Here is an 18,884-nt window from a genome sequence, read left to right as displayed (position 1 = left end):
TGGGTGGATGTGGGTCAGCATTCCTCCTGTAGTCCACGATGAGCTCCTTGGTCTTCTCAGTGTTAAGCAGCAGGTTGTTTGTGTCGCACCACTCAGCCAGACGATCCACCTCCTCCCTGTAGGCGGCCTCATCGTTGTCACTGATGAGGCCAATCACCGTGGTGTCATCTGCAAACTTAATGATGGTGTTGGAACCATCAGCAGGTCTGCAGTCGTGGGTGAAGAGGGAGTAGAGGAAAGGGCTCATCACACAGCCTTGTGGTACACCGGTGTTCATTGTGATTGTAGATGAGCAGTGGTTATCCAGCCGGACATGTTGGGGGCAGTTGGTCAGGAAGTCCAGTAACCATTTGCAGATGAGGGAACTGATGCCCAGGTCTGTCAGTTTCCTGATGAGTTGTGAGGGGAGGATTGTATTGAATGCTGAACTGAAGTCTATAAACAGCATTCTGGCGTAGGTGTTGTTGTTGTCCAGGTGTGAGAGGACAGAGTGCAGTGCGATGGAGACTGCATCCTCTGTGCTCCTGTTCTGGCGGTATGCGAATTGGTGGGGGTCCAGGGTGGGGGGGAGACAGGATTTGAAGTGTGCTACGACCAGCTGCTCTAAGCACTTAGTGATGATGGGGGTGAGTGCTACTGGGCGGTAGTCATTGAGGCAAGATGGGTTGGAGTTTTTGGGTATCGGGACGATGGAGGTGGATTTGAAGCAGGCCGGTACCACAGCGTGGGCCAAGGACAGGTTGAAGTGAGCACTCCTGCAAGCTCCCCAGAACACGCTCTGAGAACACGCCCGGGGATGCCATCAGGACCTGCAGCCTTGTGGACATTGATCCTGCTCAGCACCACTCCTACATCGGTGGGGGAGAGAGTCAGAGGTTGGTGGTCTGGCGTCACGTCTGCTTTGGTTGTGGTTTCGGGGTTCCCTCGCTCAAAACGAGCATAAAAGTTGTTGAGCTTGTTGAGGAAGGAGACATCAGAGGATGCGGGGGAGGGTTTGGTGGTCCTGTAGTCTGTAATGGTCTGGAGTCCTTGCCACATGCGTCGGGGGTTGGAGTTGGAGAAGTGTTCTTCTACCTTCTTTTTGTAATGGTGTTTGGCTTTTTTGATGCAGCTCTGCTACCACTTCCAACATAAATGAAGACAGGAAGTGGGTGACAGGAAGACAGGAAACTAAACAGCAGTGGCGTTTGCAGGGTTACTGAAGTTAGACTACCTGGTATATAATGTTGTGCTACGTGATTGCTAGTGACACAGCTATGTTAGCGTAACATTAGCACAGTGAAGCTGGAGGATGAACGCCAACTTTTTTTCCACTTGATAAATTTATTTATTTAGTTTATTTTATCACTACCTGTCATTTATTGCAGATTACTTGTATTTGCTTAATTGTTTACTAAATGTTTGAGGTGTGAAAGAAACTGCAATGGAGCAAAATATGGGTGTGTGTGGTTGAAGGATGTGTTCGTGCATGTGCGTGCGCGAGAAGGGGGGGCGAACATTTTTCTTGTACAACAAAGGGGGGCCTAGCAAAAAAAGTTTGGGAACCACTGGTTTAGGGGAAGGATACAGAAAGCTGTCTCAGAGATTTAAGCTGTCTGTTTCCACAGTTAGGAACATATTGAGAAAATGGAAGACCACAGGCTCAGTTCAAGTTAAGGCTCAAAGTGGCAAGAAAGTGACCAAGAAAAATCTCGGATAGACAGAAGTGATGAATGGTGAACAGTCAGAGTCAACCCACAGACCAGCACCAAAGACCTACAACATCATCTTGCAGCAGATGGAGTCACTGTGCATCGTTCAACCATTCGACGCACTTTACGCAAGGAGATCCTGTATGCGCGAGTGATGCAGAGGAAGCCTTTTCTCCGCCCACAGCACAAACAGAACCGCTTGAGGTTTGCTAAAGCACATTTGGACAAGCCAGCTTCATTCTGGAATAAGGTGCTGTGGACTGATGAAACTAAAATTGAGTTATTTGGGCATAACAAGGGGCGTTATGCATGGAGGAAAACGAACACAGCATTCCAAGAAAAACACCTGCTACCTACAGTAAAATATGGTGGTGGTTCCATCATGCTGTGGGTCTGTGTGGCCAGTGCAGGGACTGGGAATCTTGTCAAAGTTGAGGGACACATGGATTCCACTCAGTATCAGCAGATTCTGGAGACCGATGTCCAGGAATCAGTGACAAAGCTGAAGCTGCGCTGGGGCTGGATCTTTCAACAACCTGAAACACTGCTCAAAATCCACTAAGGCATTCATGCAGAGGAACCAGTACAACGTTCTGGAACGGCCATCTCAGTCCCCAGACCTGAATATTATTGAAAATCTGTGGTGCGAGTTAAAGAGAGCTGTCTATGCTTGGAAGCCATTAAACCTGAATGAACTAGAGATGTTTTATAAAGAGGAATGGTCAAAAATAACTTCAACCACAATCCAGACTTTCATTGGAACCTACAGGAAGCGTTTAGAGGCTGTAATTTCTGCAAAAGGCGGATCTAATAAATATTGATTTTGGGGTTTTTTTGTGGTGCCCAAATTTATGCACCTGTCTGATTTTGTTTAAACAATTAAATCAAATCAAATTCAAATTCAAATTCAAATTTTATTTGTCACGTACACAGTCATACACAGTACGATATGCAGTGAAATGCTTAGACAACTGCTCGTGACCTAAAGGAAAAAAAAAGGAAAAGGCTATGAATAAGATAGGAAATAAATATGAAAAATTAAAAAGGGTAAATTTAACTAGGAAGGAATAAAATATAAAAAAAAAATAAAAAAAAATTAAGGTTAAAAATGAAATAACTGTACAACACAAATTAGAATGAAGGGTAAATTTAACTGGGAAAGAATAAGATAAAATATATAAATTAAAGTTGAAAATAAAATAACTGTACAACAAAATACACAATACACAGTATAGAACTATATAAGAATGTATGAAGAAATATAAATAAATAAATATATATATACACACAATAACAGCAGCTGTACAAGTATTAACTGGAAATGAAGAATATAGTGACCAGTGTTGTGCAAGCCACATTGTCTTGTGCAGTGCAAATATGCTTAAAGTGATTTAAGTGATGAAGTGAAAACAATGTCCAGAATGTCCAGTGTGTGTGTAAGAACTATATGTGTGGGTCAGTACTGTGTGGTGGTGTGATTGAGAGACTGTATCGCCTGCGGGAAGAAGCTCCTCCTCAGTCTCTCTGTGTTGGTCTTCAGGGAGCAGAATCGCTTTCCTGACCTCAACAGAGAGAACAGTCTGTTGTTGGGATGGCTGAGGTCCTTCACGATCTTCCTGGCCTTGGTCCAGCACCGCCTGCTGTAGATTGAGTGCAGGTCAGGGAGCTCGGAGCGGACGGTGCGCTCAGCTGACCGCACAACCCTCTGTAGAGCTCGCCTGTCCTGCATGGTGCTGTTCCCGAACCAGGTTAAGATGTTTCCCGTCAGGATGCTCTCTATGGTGCACGAGTAAAAGTTCCTGAGCACCTTGGAGGGCAGTTGGAAGTCTCTCAAGCGTCTGAGGTGGTAGAGACGCTGACGGGCCTTTTTCACCAAAACAAGAGTGTCACTGTCATACCTAATGTACCCAATGGTGATGATTTTGCCGATTTAGAAACGCTGAAAACTAACTTAAAAAACAAAGACAAAGAAAAAGTGGTCGGAGCAGTCGTGACGGCAGCCGACCTCACCGGCGCCATCTTAGAATTATTGCACACTTTCTGTAAATCCAATAAACTTCATTTCAATTCTCAAATATCACTGTGTGTGTGCTATATGATATGTTCAACTGACATTTTTTATTATAACAACCAACGATTTATACAGGAAAATAATGACTATGTTGTAGTTGCACTAAACTGTATTGTAAATCTTAAAAGTAAAAGTCATTCATACATGAAATAGTTTTATGTCTTTTGTTGTGGCTCAGTATTTGATTACAGCACTTTGTGTTCTGTTGCAGGAGCAGGAGCTTGTAGTTTCTTTGTTCTCCATTGATACTGGTCAGAGATTTCCACAACAACTTTTATGTGTCCAAGGTGTAACATTGTGTGTAGTATGTGTATTATTCCATTATCAACTTGTATTTCTATTAAGAACGGTTTTGTGTTGGTGAATTCACTTATCTGTATGTCCACAGTGGAAAAATATTACACTTAATGATGTACTTAATTGAATTTTCACTTCACTGTGTGTGTGTGTGTGTGTGTGTGTGTGTGTGTGTGTGTGTGTGTGTGTGTTTGGCTGGATGCACATTTGCAGCATTACACCCATCTTCACCCTTTCCAGTGTGTCTGGTGAGAATCTGGACCTCCTGAAGGTTTTTTTGAACATCCTTCCTCCACTGAGCAACAGCAAGGAGCAGGAAGAGCTGATGCAGCAGCTCACTGAGTTTCAGGTATCCAAACCCACATACACACATGTGCTTTTTTTCCATCACTTCTGGTGACATAGCCCTGACTTAAATTAATTTCCTTGAGATTTACTTTATTCTCAGTATAACTTTACCCAGTACTTCATTATTGAACATGCATCGGTTAAAACCAATAGTCATTGGTTTTAACCGATGCATGACACTAGAGATGGACCGATCCAATATTACGTATCGGTATCGGTCCAATACTGACCTAAATTACTGGATCGGATATCGGAGAGAAATAAAAAATTTAATCCGATCCATTAAATATCACAAAAGCACCTCACAAAACTTGCGACACGGCGTAACTCAGCTCATAACCTTAGCACGTCGAGCAGTATGCGTCACGTGATAGAGCGGCTGTGGCGTGCGAGACCTCTCAGTAGTCTGGTTGAGTATTTGGAGCCTCGCCACCAAACCGGCATTTCATCTCCGAGAAAGTTATCCCAGAGAGAAGTAAAGCAAGTGTGTAAGTTCATCTCTGAATGTTTGTAAAGCATTCCCACGTTAAGCTTAACAACCGATATATGGAGCGAGTGCCTCTTCTCTCCCCCTCCCTCTCCTGTCACTACTTCAATCATGAAACTGATCAATAATCGGCTGATTGGCTTTTCTGTCACGACTCCGCCTCTCTTGTTTCTTTATCGCCCACTTTGCGCAAGAAAGAGGCTGAACAACAGCAGCAGGTTTAAGCTTGATAAGCTGTTCTTAGAATTTATTTAATATTACTTTCTACACCAGGATCCTTTTCTGCGTGGCTGATGGCTGGTAACTGTGCAGGGGCGGGTCTAGCAAAGTTTAGCCAGGGGGGCAGGTAGGGCATTAACAGGAAAAGGGGGGTACAATGAAATGCTTTTCTTTCTTATTCTCATTTAAAATGTCTAGCTTTTAATAAATAACTATCTGAATCTTACACCCAAAGTTTTAATGTGATGTAAAATGTATAGAAGTCCATTACTGTATATAGTAACTATTAAGTCTAATATACCCTAGTAAGCCAAAGTACTTTTTCCTTTGGGAAGGTTCCATCTGTGTAGTCTGCAAATTTGTTGAAGAAAGATGTTGAATCTATTTAATTATTCTTGAAAAAGGTTAGGTTGCTTAATATTTCCGCTAAGTACTCTTTAAAATACCAGAATAGGGAGGATGGAGTAGCTTTAGGCTTATTTATTACACGGCGTGCTGCGGGGAAAAGCCTGTTCTAACGTTTGAGCCTAAGGTTTATTTTTTAGCACCTGACGGCTCTTTTTTGCTTCTCATCTGTAAACACTCTGCACACTCTTTAACGGGATTCAGTTTATTTTGAAAAGTCTCAACAGGATCTTGAACTTTATTGTGAAAGGTTTATGTGCAAAACAAACAAGCGGATGGTGGAGCTACGCTATGGTTTTAACCTCGTTGTTGCTAACGACAACACGTAAAAACAGTTGCTTGTCCATCTGTGGTGTGGTTATATTAAACATAAGAGAAAGAGAGAACTTTAAGAAATTGATATAGCCACTACAATGACCATCAAAATCATGAAAATATTGCCATAAACAGTTTATTTTGCGACACCACGAAACAAACGATAGCATAATAGGAAACGATAGACATTTTTATATTGTTATATCAAACAGCCCTAGTACCCGAAACTTTATTAATTTTAACCTTAACCTAACTCTAACTTTTCTTTAACTTTAATATTACTTTATTGCCTTCACGCCACAGTTCAGCTGCCTGGGGACCATATGAGGGGAATTGAGATACCTCTCACAACTTAACCTACTATAACCGTACACCAAACCAAGTTTGAACTTAAATGTAATTATTTCCCTTACAGATATTTTGACATTTGAAATATTTATTTCCTTATATACATGTGTATATAAGGAAGTTGAGTTCCCACAGTACCAATGAGTAAACAGATATGTCTCCCCACAACATCAGTTCAATAACTAGAGATCATTTGGATGATATGAACATGATTTACTGTGACAGATAAACTAATGTATTTGGCGATTAGACTCTGATGGACCATCATGGCAGAAAAGATTCTCAGGCGTGACAAGAGTTAGGATAAGACCTCTCCCAGTCTAGATGGTTGTGGTGAAGAAGATGGAGCTCTGATCAGGTTACACGAATGAGAACCTGAAAGAGGGAATGACAGAGCACTGAGATTTAAACCACACAGAGTGGCTGATTGGCTTTAAAGAAGGTGGGCAAGAAGATGATTGGATTAGTGTAAAGATGACAGTACTGAGTTTCACAGCATGGGAAAGTGGCAGTGGAGTAACGAACAGACTAGCAGCCAAACACTCAGGAAAGCAAGCAGATGAATTATTACATTACTGCAGCTGCACTCGCAGTCTTACTACCACTCTTCATTGTGCAGCATCTGTTTACCACAGTGTAAGTAGAGGCCATGGGTCGGCAACCTGCGGCTCCGGAGCCGCATGCGGCTCTTTAGTCCTTATAGTGCGGCTCCGTGTGGTTTGGGAAAATAAATTAGAAGTATTTAGCTGAAGTGTAATTTATTTATGTTAGTTATTTTTTAATTGGAAGATTATTGTGATATTGAAATATAAAAATACAATTATATTCTATTATTTTTTCATCGCTCAAAATAAGCGTCACACTCGCGGAAGCCGTTGTACCCGCCGAAACGCCGTGCATTTATCGAGACTTTCAACCCCAGGTAGGCCAATTATGGATCTTCGGATCCACATTATGTCAGCAGCTGTTCTCCACCGTGAACTATGTTAAAAACAAACACCGCTCACGCCTCACAGATGGCAGCTTACAGTCCTGCGTAAAGATGAAAGCCCCGATTTGCAGACGCTGAGCGCAGAGGTTCAGGAGCAGAAGTCCCATTGTAAACATACCACAGCAGACCCGACGATGTTTGCATGAACACGCTTTTCAGCATCTCTTTATTGACCACTTTTCACACACGGTTGCTGACGCATACAGCCGGCTGTAGCTTTTCAGCTCACAGCCCGACATATACCAACAACAACACAACAGCATGGATAGCACAGACGTTAAGGCGGTGAGGCGTGATCGTGGTTGCCGCTCAGGTGCGTCCGCCTCCCCTGCAGCGGTGCTGCAGACCACGCCCCGCCACACACATTAACCAGGTAAAATACATATTTAGGCAGAATTTTGCAAATATCTATTTTTCCTCTTTTAGCAGCATAGTGCTTTTTTCCAATTATTTTTTAAAAGTCAGGTCAAGGCTCCAAAAGCCCGAAGGCGATATAAGTTTGGCAGCTCACAACAGTTTTTGTTTGCTACATGGATCATTTTAGTTCATGTTGGTGTCTTTCCTTTTGTTATATTTCTTTAAGAGTTCAAAATGTGTTAATTACATAAATAAAATGTAATTTTCTCTGTAGCACTTCAAGGATTTCATAAGCAACTTAGTTGTTCACACAATGCATAAAGGTAAAAAACAATATATACAGTGTTATCTTCATTTCAGATGTCAAAAAGTATTTGCAGCTCCCAGTGTTTTCTTTTGCGTGGAAACCAGGTCCAAATGGCTCTTTGGATGTGAAAGGTTGCTGACCCCTGGTATAGGGTAAAGAATGTGTTAGGTAGTAACTGTGGTGGGCCCAGGTAGCAGAACATGCAGACACCAGGGGTTTCACAGTGACAGTGTTGTATTTACAGTGACGGTGTTTTATTCACAGTGACAGAGAGAGAAAACACAAACAGTTCGGGGGTGTGCGGGAAAACTGGCAGGGCACTCGACCGGTCTATGGGAGGAGAACAGAACAGAATTAGAGACTGAACACAAAAGGCAAGGATGAAAATAAGTTAGGAGGAGAGTTGGAGAGCTTACTTGGCACAAACTGAGTTACAGACTCGGAAAGAGGTTTAACGGGAACAAAGGCTGAGGCAGGTGGAGTGTGTGGGCTGCTCGCGGTGCAACCCATCTCCTTAATGTCAAATAACTTAATGGCTTAGGCCTTAATGGCTTTTTATCATCATTATTGTTATTATTATTATTAGAGATGGACCGATCCGATATTACGTATCGGTATCGGTCCGATACTGACCCAAATTACTGGATCGGATATCGGCGAGAAATAAAAAATGTAATCCGATCCATTAAATATCAAAAAAAGCACCTCACAAAACTTGCTACACGCCGTAACTCGGCTCATAACCGTAGCACGTAGCAGCAGTATGCATCACGTGATAGAGCGGCTGTGTGTATTTGTAGCCTCACCACCAAACCAGCATTTCATCTCCGAGGAAGTTATCCCAGAGAGAAGTAAAGCAAGTGTGTAAGTTCATCTCTGAATGTTTGTAAAGCATTCCCATGTTAAGCTTAACAACCGATATATGAAGCGACTGCCTCTCTCTCTCTCTCTCCTGCTGCTACTTCAATCGTGAAACTGATCAATGATCAGCTGATCGGCTTTTCTGTCGGGAGTCCGTCTCTCTTCTTAGTTTTTGGCCCACTTCGCGCCAGAAAGAGGAAACCAGCGGCTGAACAACAGCAGCACGTTTAACCTTGATATGCTGTTGTTAGAATTTATTTAATATTACTTTCTACACCAGGATCCTTTTTTACGTAGCTGACGGCTGGTAACTGTGCAGGGGCGGATCTAGCAAAGTTTAGCCAGGGGGGTCGATAGAGCATGAACAGGGAAAAGGGGCACAAAGACATACTTTTCTTTCTTATTCTCATTTAAAATGTCTAGCTTTTAATAAATAATTATCTGACTCTTACACCCAAAGTTTTAATGTGATGTAAAATGTATAGAAGTCCATTACTGTATATAGTAACTATTAAGTCTAATATACCCTAGTAAGCTATAGTACTTTTTCCTTTGGGAAGATACCATCTGTGCAGTCTGCAATTCTGTAGAAGAAAGATGTTGAATCTATTTAATTATTCTTGAAAAATAATTTATTTCTGTGCATTTTTCCCCTGCATCAAATTAAATTTGATTACATCGATTAAGCATCATGAGGTGGAGGGTGGTTCCCTATTTTCTTTTGCTGGGAGTTTGCAACCCTATTAGTTAGGTTGCTTAATATTTCTGCTAAGTACTCTTTAAAATACCAGAATAGGGAGGATGGAGTAGGTTCAAGTTTATTAGATTGATCAGTTTTGCTGAACTATGAAATATTTTGGGTGCAGTGTATTTTTTACATACAGGTATAACAGAATAGCTTTAGTGTTGTTGTTTATTTAAACTTGAGTATGAACTTATACAAAATGCAGCAAGATATTAAAAAAACGTTTTATTGATTAAAAAACACACTATATTGGATTCATATCGGTATCGGCAGATATCCAAATTTATAATATCGGTATCGGACATAAAAAAGTGGTATCGTGCCATCTCTAATTATTATTAACATTATTGTTTTGTTTACTCTTATTGTTGTCTTGCTGCTAAACAAATTTCCCCTTTGGGGAATAAGTAATTAAGAATTTGAATGTAATTGAATTGGTAGGCAAGGTGATTCCCAGTTCAGACCGATTAAACAGTCTTCAGAGGCACAGACAGGCAGTCGGGGAGCGAGGCAGGCTGGTGGAAGGAAAATAAGAACTTAAAACACTCGGCAGGTCGTAGATTCCAATCTAGAGAGCGAACTCGCACGTTACTACTTGTGGAAGAGGCAATACTCTTACACCAGATGTCAGCTCCCTATAAAAGCTCCGGCCTGATTTGCCACAGGTGTGCTGGGGATCCTGCGAATCACCGCCCTGCCTACCCTGCGCCGAAAAAGGAAAAAGAAAACAAAAACACACCACACACACACACCAGCCCCTAATAGAATGTGGTAGAGACGTGTGTGTGACTTGCATGCTGGAGTGTGGAAAGCGCAGACTGATATTTAATCGTTTCTGTGTTTGAAGGTTGATGAGATCTACTCAGTTCCTGACGTTGGGACTGTGGTTGGAGGAACTCTGTACAGGTGAGATAGCACTGTCTGCTTTAATATGTTGTCAATATTATTTTAAATTTTATTCTTGAAACAGTGGGAACCCCAAATATTCATAGAGATATATATAACACATGACTTTTATAAGAATAGAATCTTTGATAATATATCGCAGCTTTTCATTTTACGGGTCCTTGGTTGGACACAGACCAGGTCTTTGTAATCATGGAAAGTGCCGTGCATTACACTAAGAGCAGTTTGTGTTTGTGTGACGGTCTGTGTTTCAGTGGAATGTGTAGGGAGGGTGAGAGGCTGGTGGTGGGTCCAACTGATGAGGGCCGTTTTCTGCGTCTGAAGGTGGGCAGTATCCAGAGGAACCGCTCTGCCTGCAGAGTGCTGAGGGCTGGACAGGCTGCAACGCTGGCTTTGGGAAACTTTGACCGTTCACTATTGCGCAAGGTCAGAGGCCACCTAAAGACATGAAAGGATGTAGGAGATGATTTAAAGGGGAATTCAGGTTTTTTTTTTTTTTAAATGTAACTTACACAAATTCATACATCTGTGTGTGTGTATATTGCATATTTTGTTTGCTCTCTTTTATTTATACTGGAAGTTACTTTCCAGTTCCTTTGAGAATTTGGAAAACACAGAGGGAAAGATCTCAGTCGACCTTCATGGTCGCATTTTTTCAAATTTATTAATGGTGTTTAATTTCTCTGCGAAACACAGACCAGACTCATGCTAAAAATACAGAGTATTCTGTTATTAGTTCAGGATCTTTACCTTACAATATAAAGAGGTAACTTGAAGCAACGGTTGTTTTGAATTGTCCCCCAATGTGTTGAGGAAAGGATCTCTATAATTGGCGAGGACAGACGACAACCCAAAATGTTCTAACGTACATGCAAGAATTGTCTAGGAAGTAAAAACTCTGCAAATCCTACATACAAAGTGTCTCAATCAATTTATCTTTCCTTGATATAGTGACTTCTTCTGTGACTCTAAAACTCAACAACTTCACTCAGTTTAAATTTGCACAGTGTACCCTTGTAGGTCATCTCCTCATGCACATCTGGACTGCTGTCAGTACAGCTGCTGTTATCAGATTACTATGGGCTCTAACTGTGGTCATAAATATTTTGTACTTGTAAATCAGACTGCGTAGTTGTAACTCTGTGCTCAAGTTCCCTCGCTTGTGTGTGAGTTTCAACTTAAAAGTACAAATTTTGACCAGAAATTTCTTCCTTTCAGCTATAACTTGTAATTTTTTTTACAAACACAAATCTTTTTTACGCACACTGAAATTCTTACCTATCGATGCACAAACATAACATGTTCAGATTTTTTGGGTTACAAGGTTACAAAACACAAAATTTTTATGACCATAATTTGAGCCCTCAGATTACTTCCTGGTAATCCAAACAGAAATTCACATATTTGGTCTCTGCACATTTTTAAGGTCATTGGTGAAACTGCAGACACCACAAGTGGTGAGAACACAAGTTCAGAGAGATGATGTAGCTTTGTATTGTATTTTTTTTTTCAGAGAAAATTAGTCCATATAATTAAAAGAAAAACAACAAAGACAAAACTCACAAGACTATTGAATTTCTTGACTCATTCAAATGGCACATAAATTGGCACATATAGTTCCTGAGTAAGGCATGAAAAGGTGGGATGTTGCTCATGAAAAACATTTGACTTGCAGATGTCCAACTTGGAAGTCTAAGGAAAATTCTAAATGCATCCTGAAAAGCCACTTGCAGTTTTTTGGCTATGGTTTGGCTTTGGTTATGGCTTTACTATAATTACACCATAAATGACCCGTATTTTTTTTTTAAAGTACAATAGGCTTAAAAAAAAGTGCCAGATTTACGTGCCAAGATATTAGCTTGCTCGTACACCTTCACAGCACTGTCTTTTCACATCATCATCATCATTACAGAGATCACTTGTTAAGATATGACCCAAGTTTTATACGTTGTTCCCCACATCCAGTACTTGGTTGCTAAATGAAAAGATGGAAAATTTACCTTGTCATCCTCCTTAGTTGTAACAATCACAATAACATGCTTTTTAGGGTTAAAAGCAATATCATCCTGGGCACTATAACTAGCACAAACTAAGTAACTACTGCAAACCAGGACTGTAGGGAGACAAAATGACCAAATCATCATGGAGGTTACCCACCATACACCCAGTCTTACATTCATTTAACTTGACAGAAAGATCATCAATATTCAAACTGAATACAACAGGAGACAATATTGCACTTAACTTGCATAGTTTCATGTGAGGAAAGTGTATTGTCTTTCCATCGAATGTTTTTATGCTAAATTGCTGATACATTTGTTTTTGACAACTTGTATATGTTGATGGATGTGAACCCAGCGTTGCTCGTCAAATACCAACCTGTGTATTAGAAGGTGGGCATATTATTTATCCAAAAATGAAACATTTCTCTTGTGAGCTTGAACTTATGGATGATAGAAGCTAGTTTTGGATTCTACCACCTGGAAATGTCTGACAGTGTGCACAACCAACTTGTAGGAAAATTTCAATTTATTCTTAACAAGTTGCGCACTAATGGATAAAGGACTGCTTTTTGATACCTGTAAGACCTGCAAATATTCTACAACTGCTGATAACAACCTGTGGTTACATCAGTGTGTTATTGGTGTTACAGGGCATGGTGATGGTCAGTCCCAAGATGAACCCAACCATCTGCTGTCAGTTTGAAGCTGCCATTGTCCTGCTCTTCCATGCCAAGACTTTCCGTCGGGGGTCACAGGTCACCATACATGTTGGTAATGTCAGGCAGACTGCCACTGTGGAGTGCCTTCATGGAAAGGTTTGAAATTACATAATACATGATTATTTTTCAAGCTTCTATGTAACCACATCATGTAACCTTGGATTTCTGCTGCAGGATGAGCTGCGTACTGGCGAGAGAGCTGTTGTTCGTTTCCGCTTTATCAAACACCCCGAGTACTTGCGCCTGGGCGCTAAGCTTCTCTTCAGGGAGGGTGTCACCAAAGGCATCGGCCATGTCACCTGCCTGCTGCCCCCTTCTCAGAATCACAACCAGAACCACGACCAGAACCTGCAGGATTATTAAAAATTGCTCCTTCATCAAACAGACAGATGTTGAGGCAGTGAGAATGATGACTGCTTGGGGAACATAGGTCTCTGATCAAATTTAGCCATGCACATCATGTTGGAGTCCCACCTGTCTTGGATCTATGTTTCTGTCCTCATCCGTTCCTGCGGTGATATCAGAAAGGCTGTTTTCCAGCAAACATTCATATCTTGAGTTAAAGCTGGATGACCATTAAGTGGACTTAAGCCTGAAGATTAATTTGAAGTTTTGCCACAGATTGATTAAAAGGTTCCTTTTTATCATTGCCGCTGTCATTGGAAGATAGCAGGAGTATTTTAAAAGCATGAATAGTGCTTACTCATTGCTGATGTGGAGTGAAGGTGTAATTCTGTTTCTCTTGATGTGCACGACGGATTGACCTCGCTCTTCGTACTGTCTCAGAGACATGTTTGCACGCTTAAACTCATCAAGAAATTTGGTGAGGGAAGATTATATTTAGCACATACTTTATTTTCATTAGTCTTAGGTGGATTCCTTTCTAAGGAGTCTGCTTATGATGCCAAACATTTTAGACCCTTGCGTGGTTTTTTCGTGGTCTAGCCATTGACTGGGGTATTTGTCACAAAGCATTGGATGAGTCAGGCGCCATTATCTGACAACATTGGTGGGCAAACTATTAATTTGTGATTTCAAATTATCACCAGAAGTGTGTAACTTCATTAGCAACATCCTCCCGAAATGCGCCAACAACATTGAGAGTAACATCCTCCTCTCTGACCCTTAATGCTCGCTGGTCGCTATGGTAATGCGTAAATATTTCCAAATAAGACACACAACTACAACAAGGGAAAAGACCCAGTTAACTGAGTTAATGATAGAAAACCCTGAAAACCATCAATTTCACACCCGAGCCTCAACTCTCGCGGCCCGGTACGAAATGACTCAGGCTGTTTTCCAACAAACATTTGTGTCTTAAGTTAAGCTGGATGACCATAGTGGACTTAAGCCTGAAGATTAATTTGAAGTTTTGCCACAGATTGGGGGTTGGGGACTGCTGGACTAATTATTGCAATGACTGATCTATATGTACTGAATGGTTAACTACGGCTACATTCACACTGCAGGTCTTAATGCTAAATTCCGATTTTTTGATCAAATTCAACTCTTTTTTTTGTCTGGTTGTTCACACTACAAATAAAATGCAACAGCAAATGCGCTCTAGTGTTCACTAGATCAAGTCCAAAACCTCAGTTTCTGTGATCGGATATGGGTCGCATAGGGTCAGAAAAGTCGGATTTGATGCATTTTCGCCTGCAGTGTGAACATAGTCTAAGATGTTTTGGTGATTCAAAAAAATGTTTGGTCTTTTGATTTGAGATCACATTGTACTAGTTTGTGTTCAGAACTGTAAAAACATACTTCATGCTAGTACTTAGACTTATTTCTGCAGGACGACCAGGTGATTTCATTACAGTTATTTTTTGAGGATGATTTACTTTCTGAATGTTGGATGAAATATATATTTTCGTCCGGAGTTAAGCTGTTAGTTAAATGCATCATAAGTCACTGTGTTCCAGGAGTGTGACAGGTTCCTTTTCCCTCAAGAAGGTGAAAAAAAATTTTGTAGAAGAAACTGGCATTAAATTCTTAACCATCAAATCCTGTACATTCAGTATCTGCATTTATGAATTACAGAAATATTTGCAACTAGGTTTCCAGTTTGTTCCAACTCTCCATTCATATTTGTTGGCTGTATTAGAAGTTTGTACATTTTATAAGCCAGGCAGCTTTTGCAGCTAAACCTAACCTGCATGCCCTTTGAGTGATTAAAAAACAAACAAACACACATTTCAAGTATAACACACATGTGGTGGAGTGTTTATGCAGGTAAACTTCATTTTTCTGGGGTTCTGTGCAATTGTAAAGCTAAATATTGAATGTACTTTCCTTGATCCTGTGTAGCATTTCAATCTTATTGCTGTTTAATAGAGTGATGGTTGATTTCGCACTTTGTATTTTGATTCTGCATGTTGGAGACTACCAGTTCTGCAGTACAGTGTAACGTGGAGGTGGTACTGAAAGGTGTGACATGCTAGAGCTGAACATTTAAATGTTATGGGGTGAATTTATTAGTTTTTACTGACCGTCCCTTTTAGTGAGAAATAAAAAAGTAACAGTAAGAAATGCAAATTCTGCTTTCATCAATTTGCAACTTTAACACAGAGGATGTTTGTTTTAGACATCGTATTATGAAAAATGGTTTTGTTCTCCATCTTCTCAGCTTTTCTGAGTTTAGTACCAATGCTGGAAGCATGAGGAAATGGCTGTCAGTCTGTCAGTTTTAAAAAAAATCTTCCACAACATTTCCATATCATGGTAGTCTTTTGCATTTGTTTCCTCCATCCGGACTTGGGAACTTCTAATCCTGGGGTCTGCAACCTTTATCATCAAAAGAGCCATTTTGCCCCCTCATCTGCCCAAAGAAAATAGGCGGGAGCCGCAAAAAATAACAGAACTTGTAAACTTTTAAGTTTCTATCTTTTTTTCTTTTTTTTTTAATTAAAAACTAAATAAAACAACAGAAGTGCAGTGTGCATTTGTAGGCCTGCTTTGACATATCTTAAACTGAACTGTAGGCCTATTTAAGTTCTTCCTATATTTGTGTAAAAGTAAAATAAAAACCAACCCACTTTAATATAAATAAAACAATAAATAAAAATAAATAAAACATTTAGCTGCAACTTAGCAGCTTTAAAAAGAAAAAGAAAATTAGGAGCATCTTTGACAGCGTCGTTGTGGATGATCGTGGCTCAAGAGTTCGTCTTGTAATCAGAAGGTGGCCAGTTCGAGCCCCGGCTCCGACAGTCTCGGCCGTTGTGTCCTTGGGCACCCACTGCCTACTGGTGGTGGTCAGAGGGCCTGGTGGCGTCAATGTCCGGCAGCCTCGCCTCTGTCAGTGCGCCCCAGGGCAGCGGTGGCTACAATGTACCTTGCCATCACCAGTGTGTGAATGTGTGTGTGAATGGGTGGATGACTGAATGTGTAAAGCGCTTTGGGGTCCTTAGGAACTAGTAACTACTCCACTTATACAATCCCAACAGAGCACTTAGATCATCCAATCACAGGCTCCTAGCACAACCTAGGTCTCGAATGAAGTCGAGAGGTGACCGGGCCTTTGCAACCGTGGCACCCAGACTCTGGAATAACCTCCCTGTTCATATTCGTACTGCCGAGTCTATCCAGTCTTTTAAATCACGTCTTAAAACTTATCTTTTTACTTTGGCTTTTGATTCTAACTAGTTGGCTGTTCTAGCTTGTTGTGTTGTTACCTATTGTTTGTTGCCCTGTTTTATTGTTTGTTTTAATTGTCTCATGCTTTTACTGACTGTGAAGCACTATGGTCAACACTGTTGTTTTAATATGTGCTATATAAATAAATTTGATTTGATTTGATAGTAAGGCGCTATACAAATACAGGCCATTTACAGAGTCCATGTCAGTGTTCTCTCATCCTCTCCGGGTTTTTTCTCAGCCAGCAGTCAGTGTTTTGAACTTATTTACCCACAAATCTTTATCCACTATGTTGGCCAGTTCAATTTCTAGATCAGACTTGCTTGATGCAATGATGGCACGGTGGGAATAATCATAATTTTTTTGATTGTTCGCTTTTTTGAACTCTCTTAGGGAGGGGAAGTGAGAGAGCGTACCTTTTTGTCCATCTCTTGCGAACACTGTCATCTTGCGCTCAAATGCCAAAACATTCTCCAGCGTCTGCAGGGCCGTGCTTCCCTTTACTTGGAGAGTTTTATTCAGCGTGTTCAAGTGACTTGTCATAATCACCATGAAGTAAAATTTACCCAGACAATCGAGGTCTTCCAGTTCAGGATAGCAGAGGCCTTTGCTTTCCAAGTTTTCACATGCTCTAGACATGTAGCGAAGCGTTTCAGCGCCTCTCTCCTGGACAGCCACCAGACTTTGTTGTGCAGCAGGAGATCGGAATATGCGTTGTCGACTTCTTCTAACAATGAACAAAACTGTCGGTGGCTTAATCTGTTCGCGATTATTTTGTTCACTATCTTGATAACGAGGTTCATCACTTCAACACATTCAGGGGTGAATGTTTCTGCGCACAGTGCTTCTTGGTGGAGGATGCAGTGAAACGCCATCAGCTCTCGATCCAGTGACTTTTGAAGTAAATTCACCAAGCCTAATGTGCTCCTCTCATACTGGGTACCCCATCAGTAGACACTGACACCAGGTGAGTGGTGTTTTTTCCTTTAGCTTCTAGACAACTCACAACAGCCTCACAAATGTCCTGCCCTCGTGTTTGGCCCTTTAGCGGTATGAGTTCAATCAGTTCTTCCCGCGGCCCATAACAGTTGACATATCTGCATAACAGTGCTGTCTGCTCAACATCGTTCACTTGACTCATCACAGGCAATTGAAAATGATTGAGCTGAATTGATGTCGTCAATTTGCCTACTGCTGATGTTTTCTGCCATTTTAATGGTCCTGTCTCTGACGATCTTTGCAGAAAGAGGCATTTCTCTAATTTTCGGAACAATTTCCTGCTTGTTTTTAAAGTCGGAGAATAGATCCTCTGATATTTTTATGAACGATTCTTTCATATATTCTCCGTCTGTGAATGGCTTCCTCCTCTTTACAATCTTCAGGGATGCTACACAACTAGCAGTGCTAGTTGACTGTGGAGAGCTGATCCACTTCTTGAAAGATAGCTTGCTCTCTTCAGCTTTTCGTAACAGTTCCGTCTTCGGCTCCATCTTCAGTTGGGGATTTTTCAGCGAATCCTTAGTGCTCTAACACAAATCCATGTGTTAGAATGGCCCAGTCAAAGTCCAGATCTAAATCCAATTGAGAATCTGTGGCAAGATCTGAAAACTGCTGTTCACAAACGCTGTCCATCTAATCTGACTGAGCTGGAGCTGTTTTGCAAAGAAGAATGGGCAAGAATTTCAGTCTCTAGATGTGCAAAGCTGGTAGAGACATACCCTAAACAGCGGCCCCCAACCCCCGGGCCATGGACCGGTACCGGTCTTACGATCCCACACACTGAGGAGTGTGTGGGATGCCCTGGTGGCCGCACCCCGGGCTGGGCCATCACCATCACACTTGCATCCGATTCCGGGCAATTGCCTGGAGGACTATTTAACCCTGCGCTGACGGATGCTCCACGCCAGTCTGTTAGTCACCCCTCTGTGGTAATCAGGCTCCCTGCAAAAGCTTTGTATGTATGTGTTACATGAGGTACATTAATTCGGCCTTCGTGTGCCTAGGTTACGGTCCAGCGTCTGTGTCTGCCACCTGCCTCTCCTCCTGCCTGCTCAGATCACTAAGGGCATCATCTGACCTCAACCCTCCCTCCTCGGATTTGCTTCCCACAGGCACACTTTCCCCCTTCCAAGTCCCACGGTCCTGCTCTGATCTTAAGTCAATTACAAAAGCCCTGTC

General features: G+C 41.4%; 1 protein-coding gene across 1 annotated transcript in view; it reads left to right on the top strand.

Annotated features, from left to right (window-relative positions):
• Positions 1-16,868, top strand: part of gtpbp2b (GTP binding protein 2b) — a 32,163-nt gene extending 15,295 nt beyond the window's left edge. Inside the window, exons 8-12 of the mRNA XM_084932299.1 lie at positions 4,273-4,408; positions 10,290-10,348; positions 10,603-10,774; positions 13,002-13,166; positions 13,245-16,868. Coding sequence (XP_084788425.1) covers positions 4,273-4,408; positions 10,290-10,348; positions 10,603-10,774; positions 13,002-13,166; positions 13,245-13,433 — 721 coding nt within the window. The 3' untranslated portion in view covers positions 13,434-16,868. The remainder of the gene's footprint in view (positions 1-4,272; positions 4,409-10,289; positions 10,349-10,602; positions 10,775-13,001; positions 13,167-13,244) is intronic.
• Positions 16,869-18,884: the final 2,016 nt, after the last annotated feature.

The sequence above is a fragment of the Perissodus microlepis genome, chromosome 6, assembly GCF_051167445.1.
Source record: "Perissodus microlepis isolate ML-2025 ecotype Zambia chromosome 6, ASM5116744v1, whole genome shotgun sequence".
Lineage (NCBI taxonomy): Eukaryota > Metazoa > Chordata > Actinopteri > Cichliformes > Cichlidae > Perissodus > Perissodus microlepis.
The sequence above is the reverse complement of the archived record's forward strand: the minus strand, read 5'-3'. Positions and strand labels throughout refer to the sequence as shown.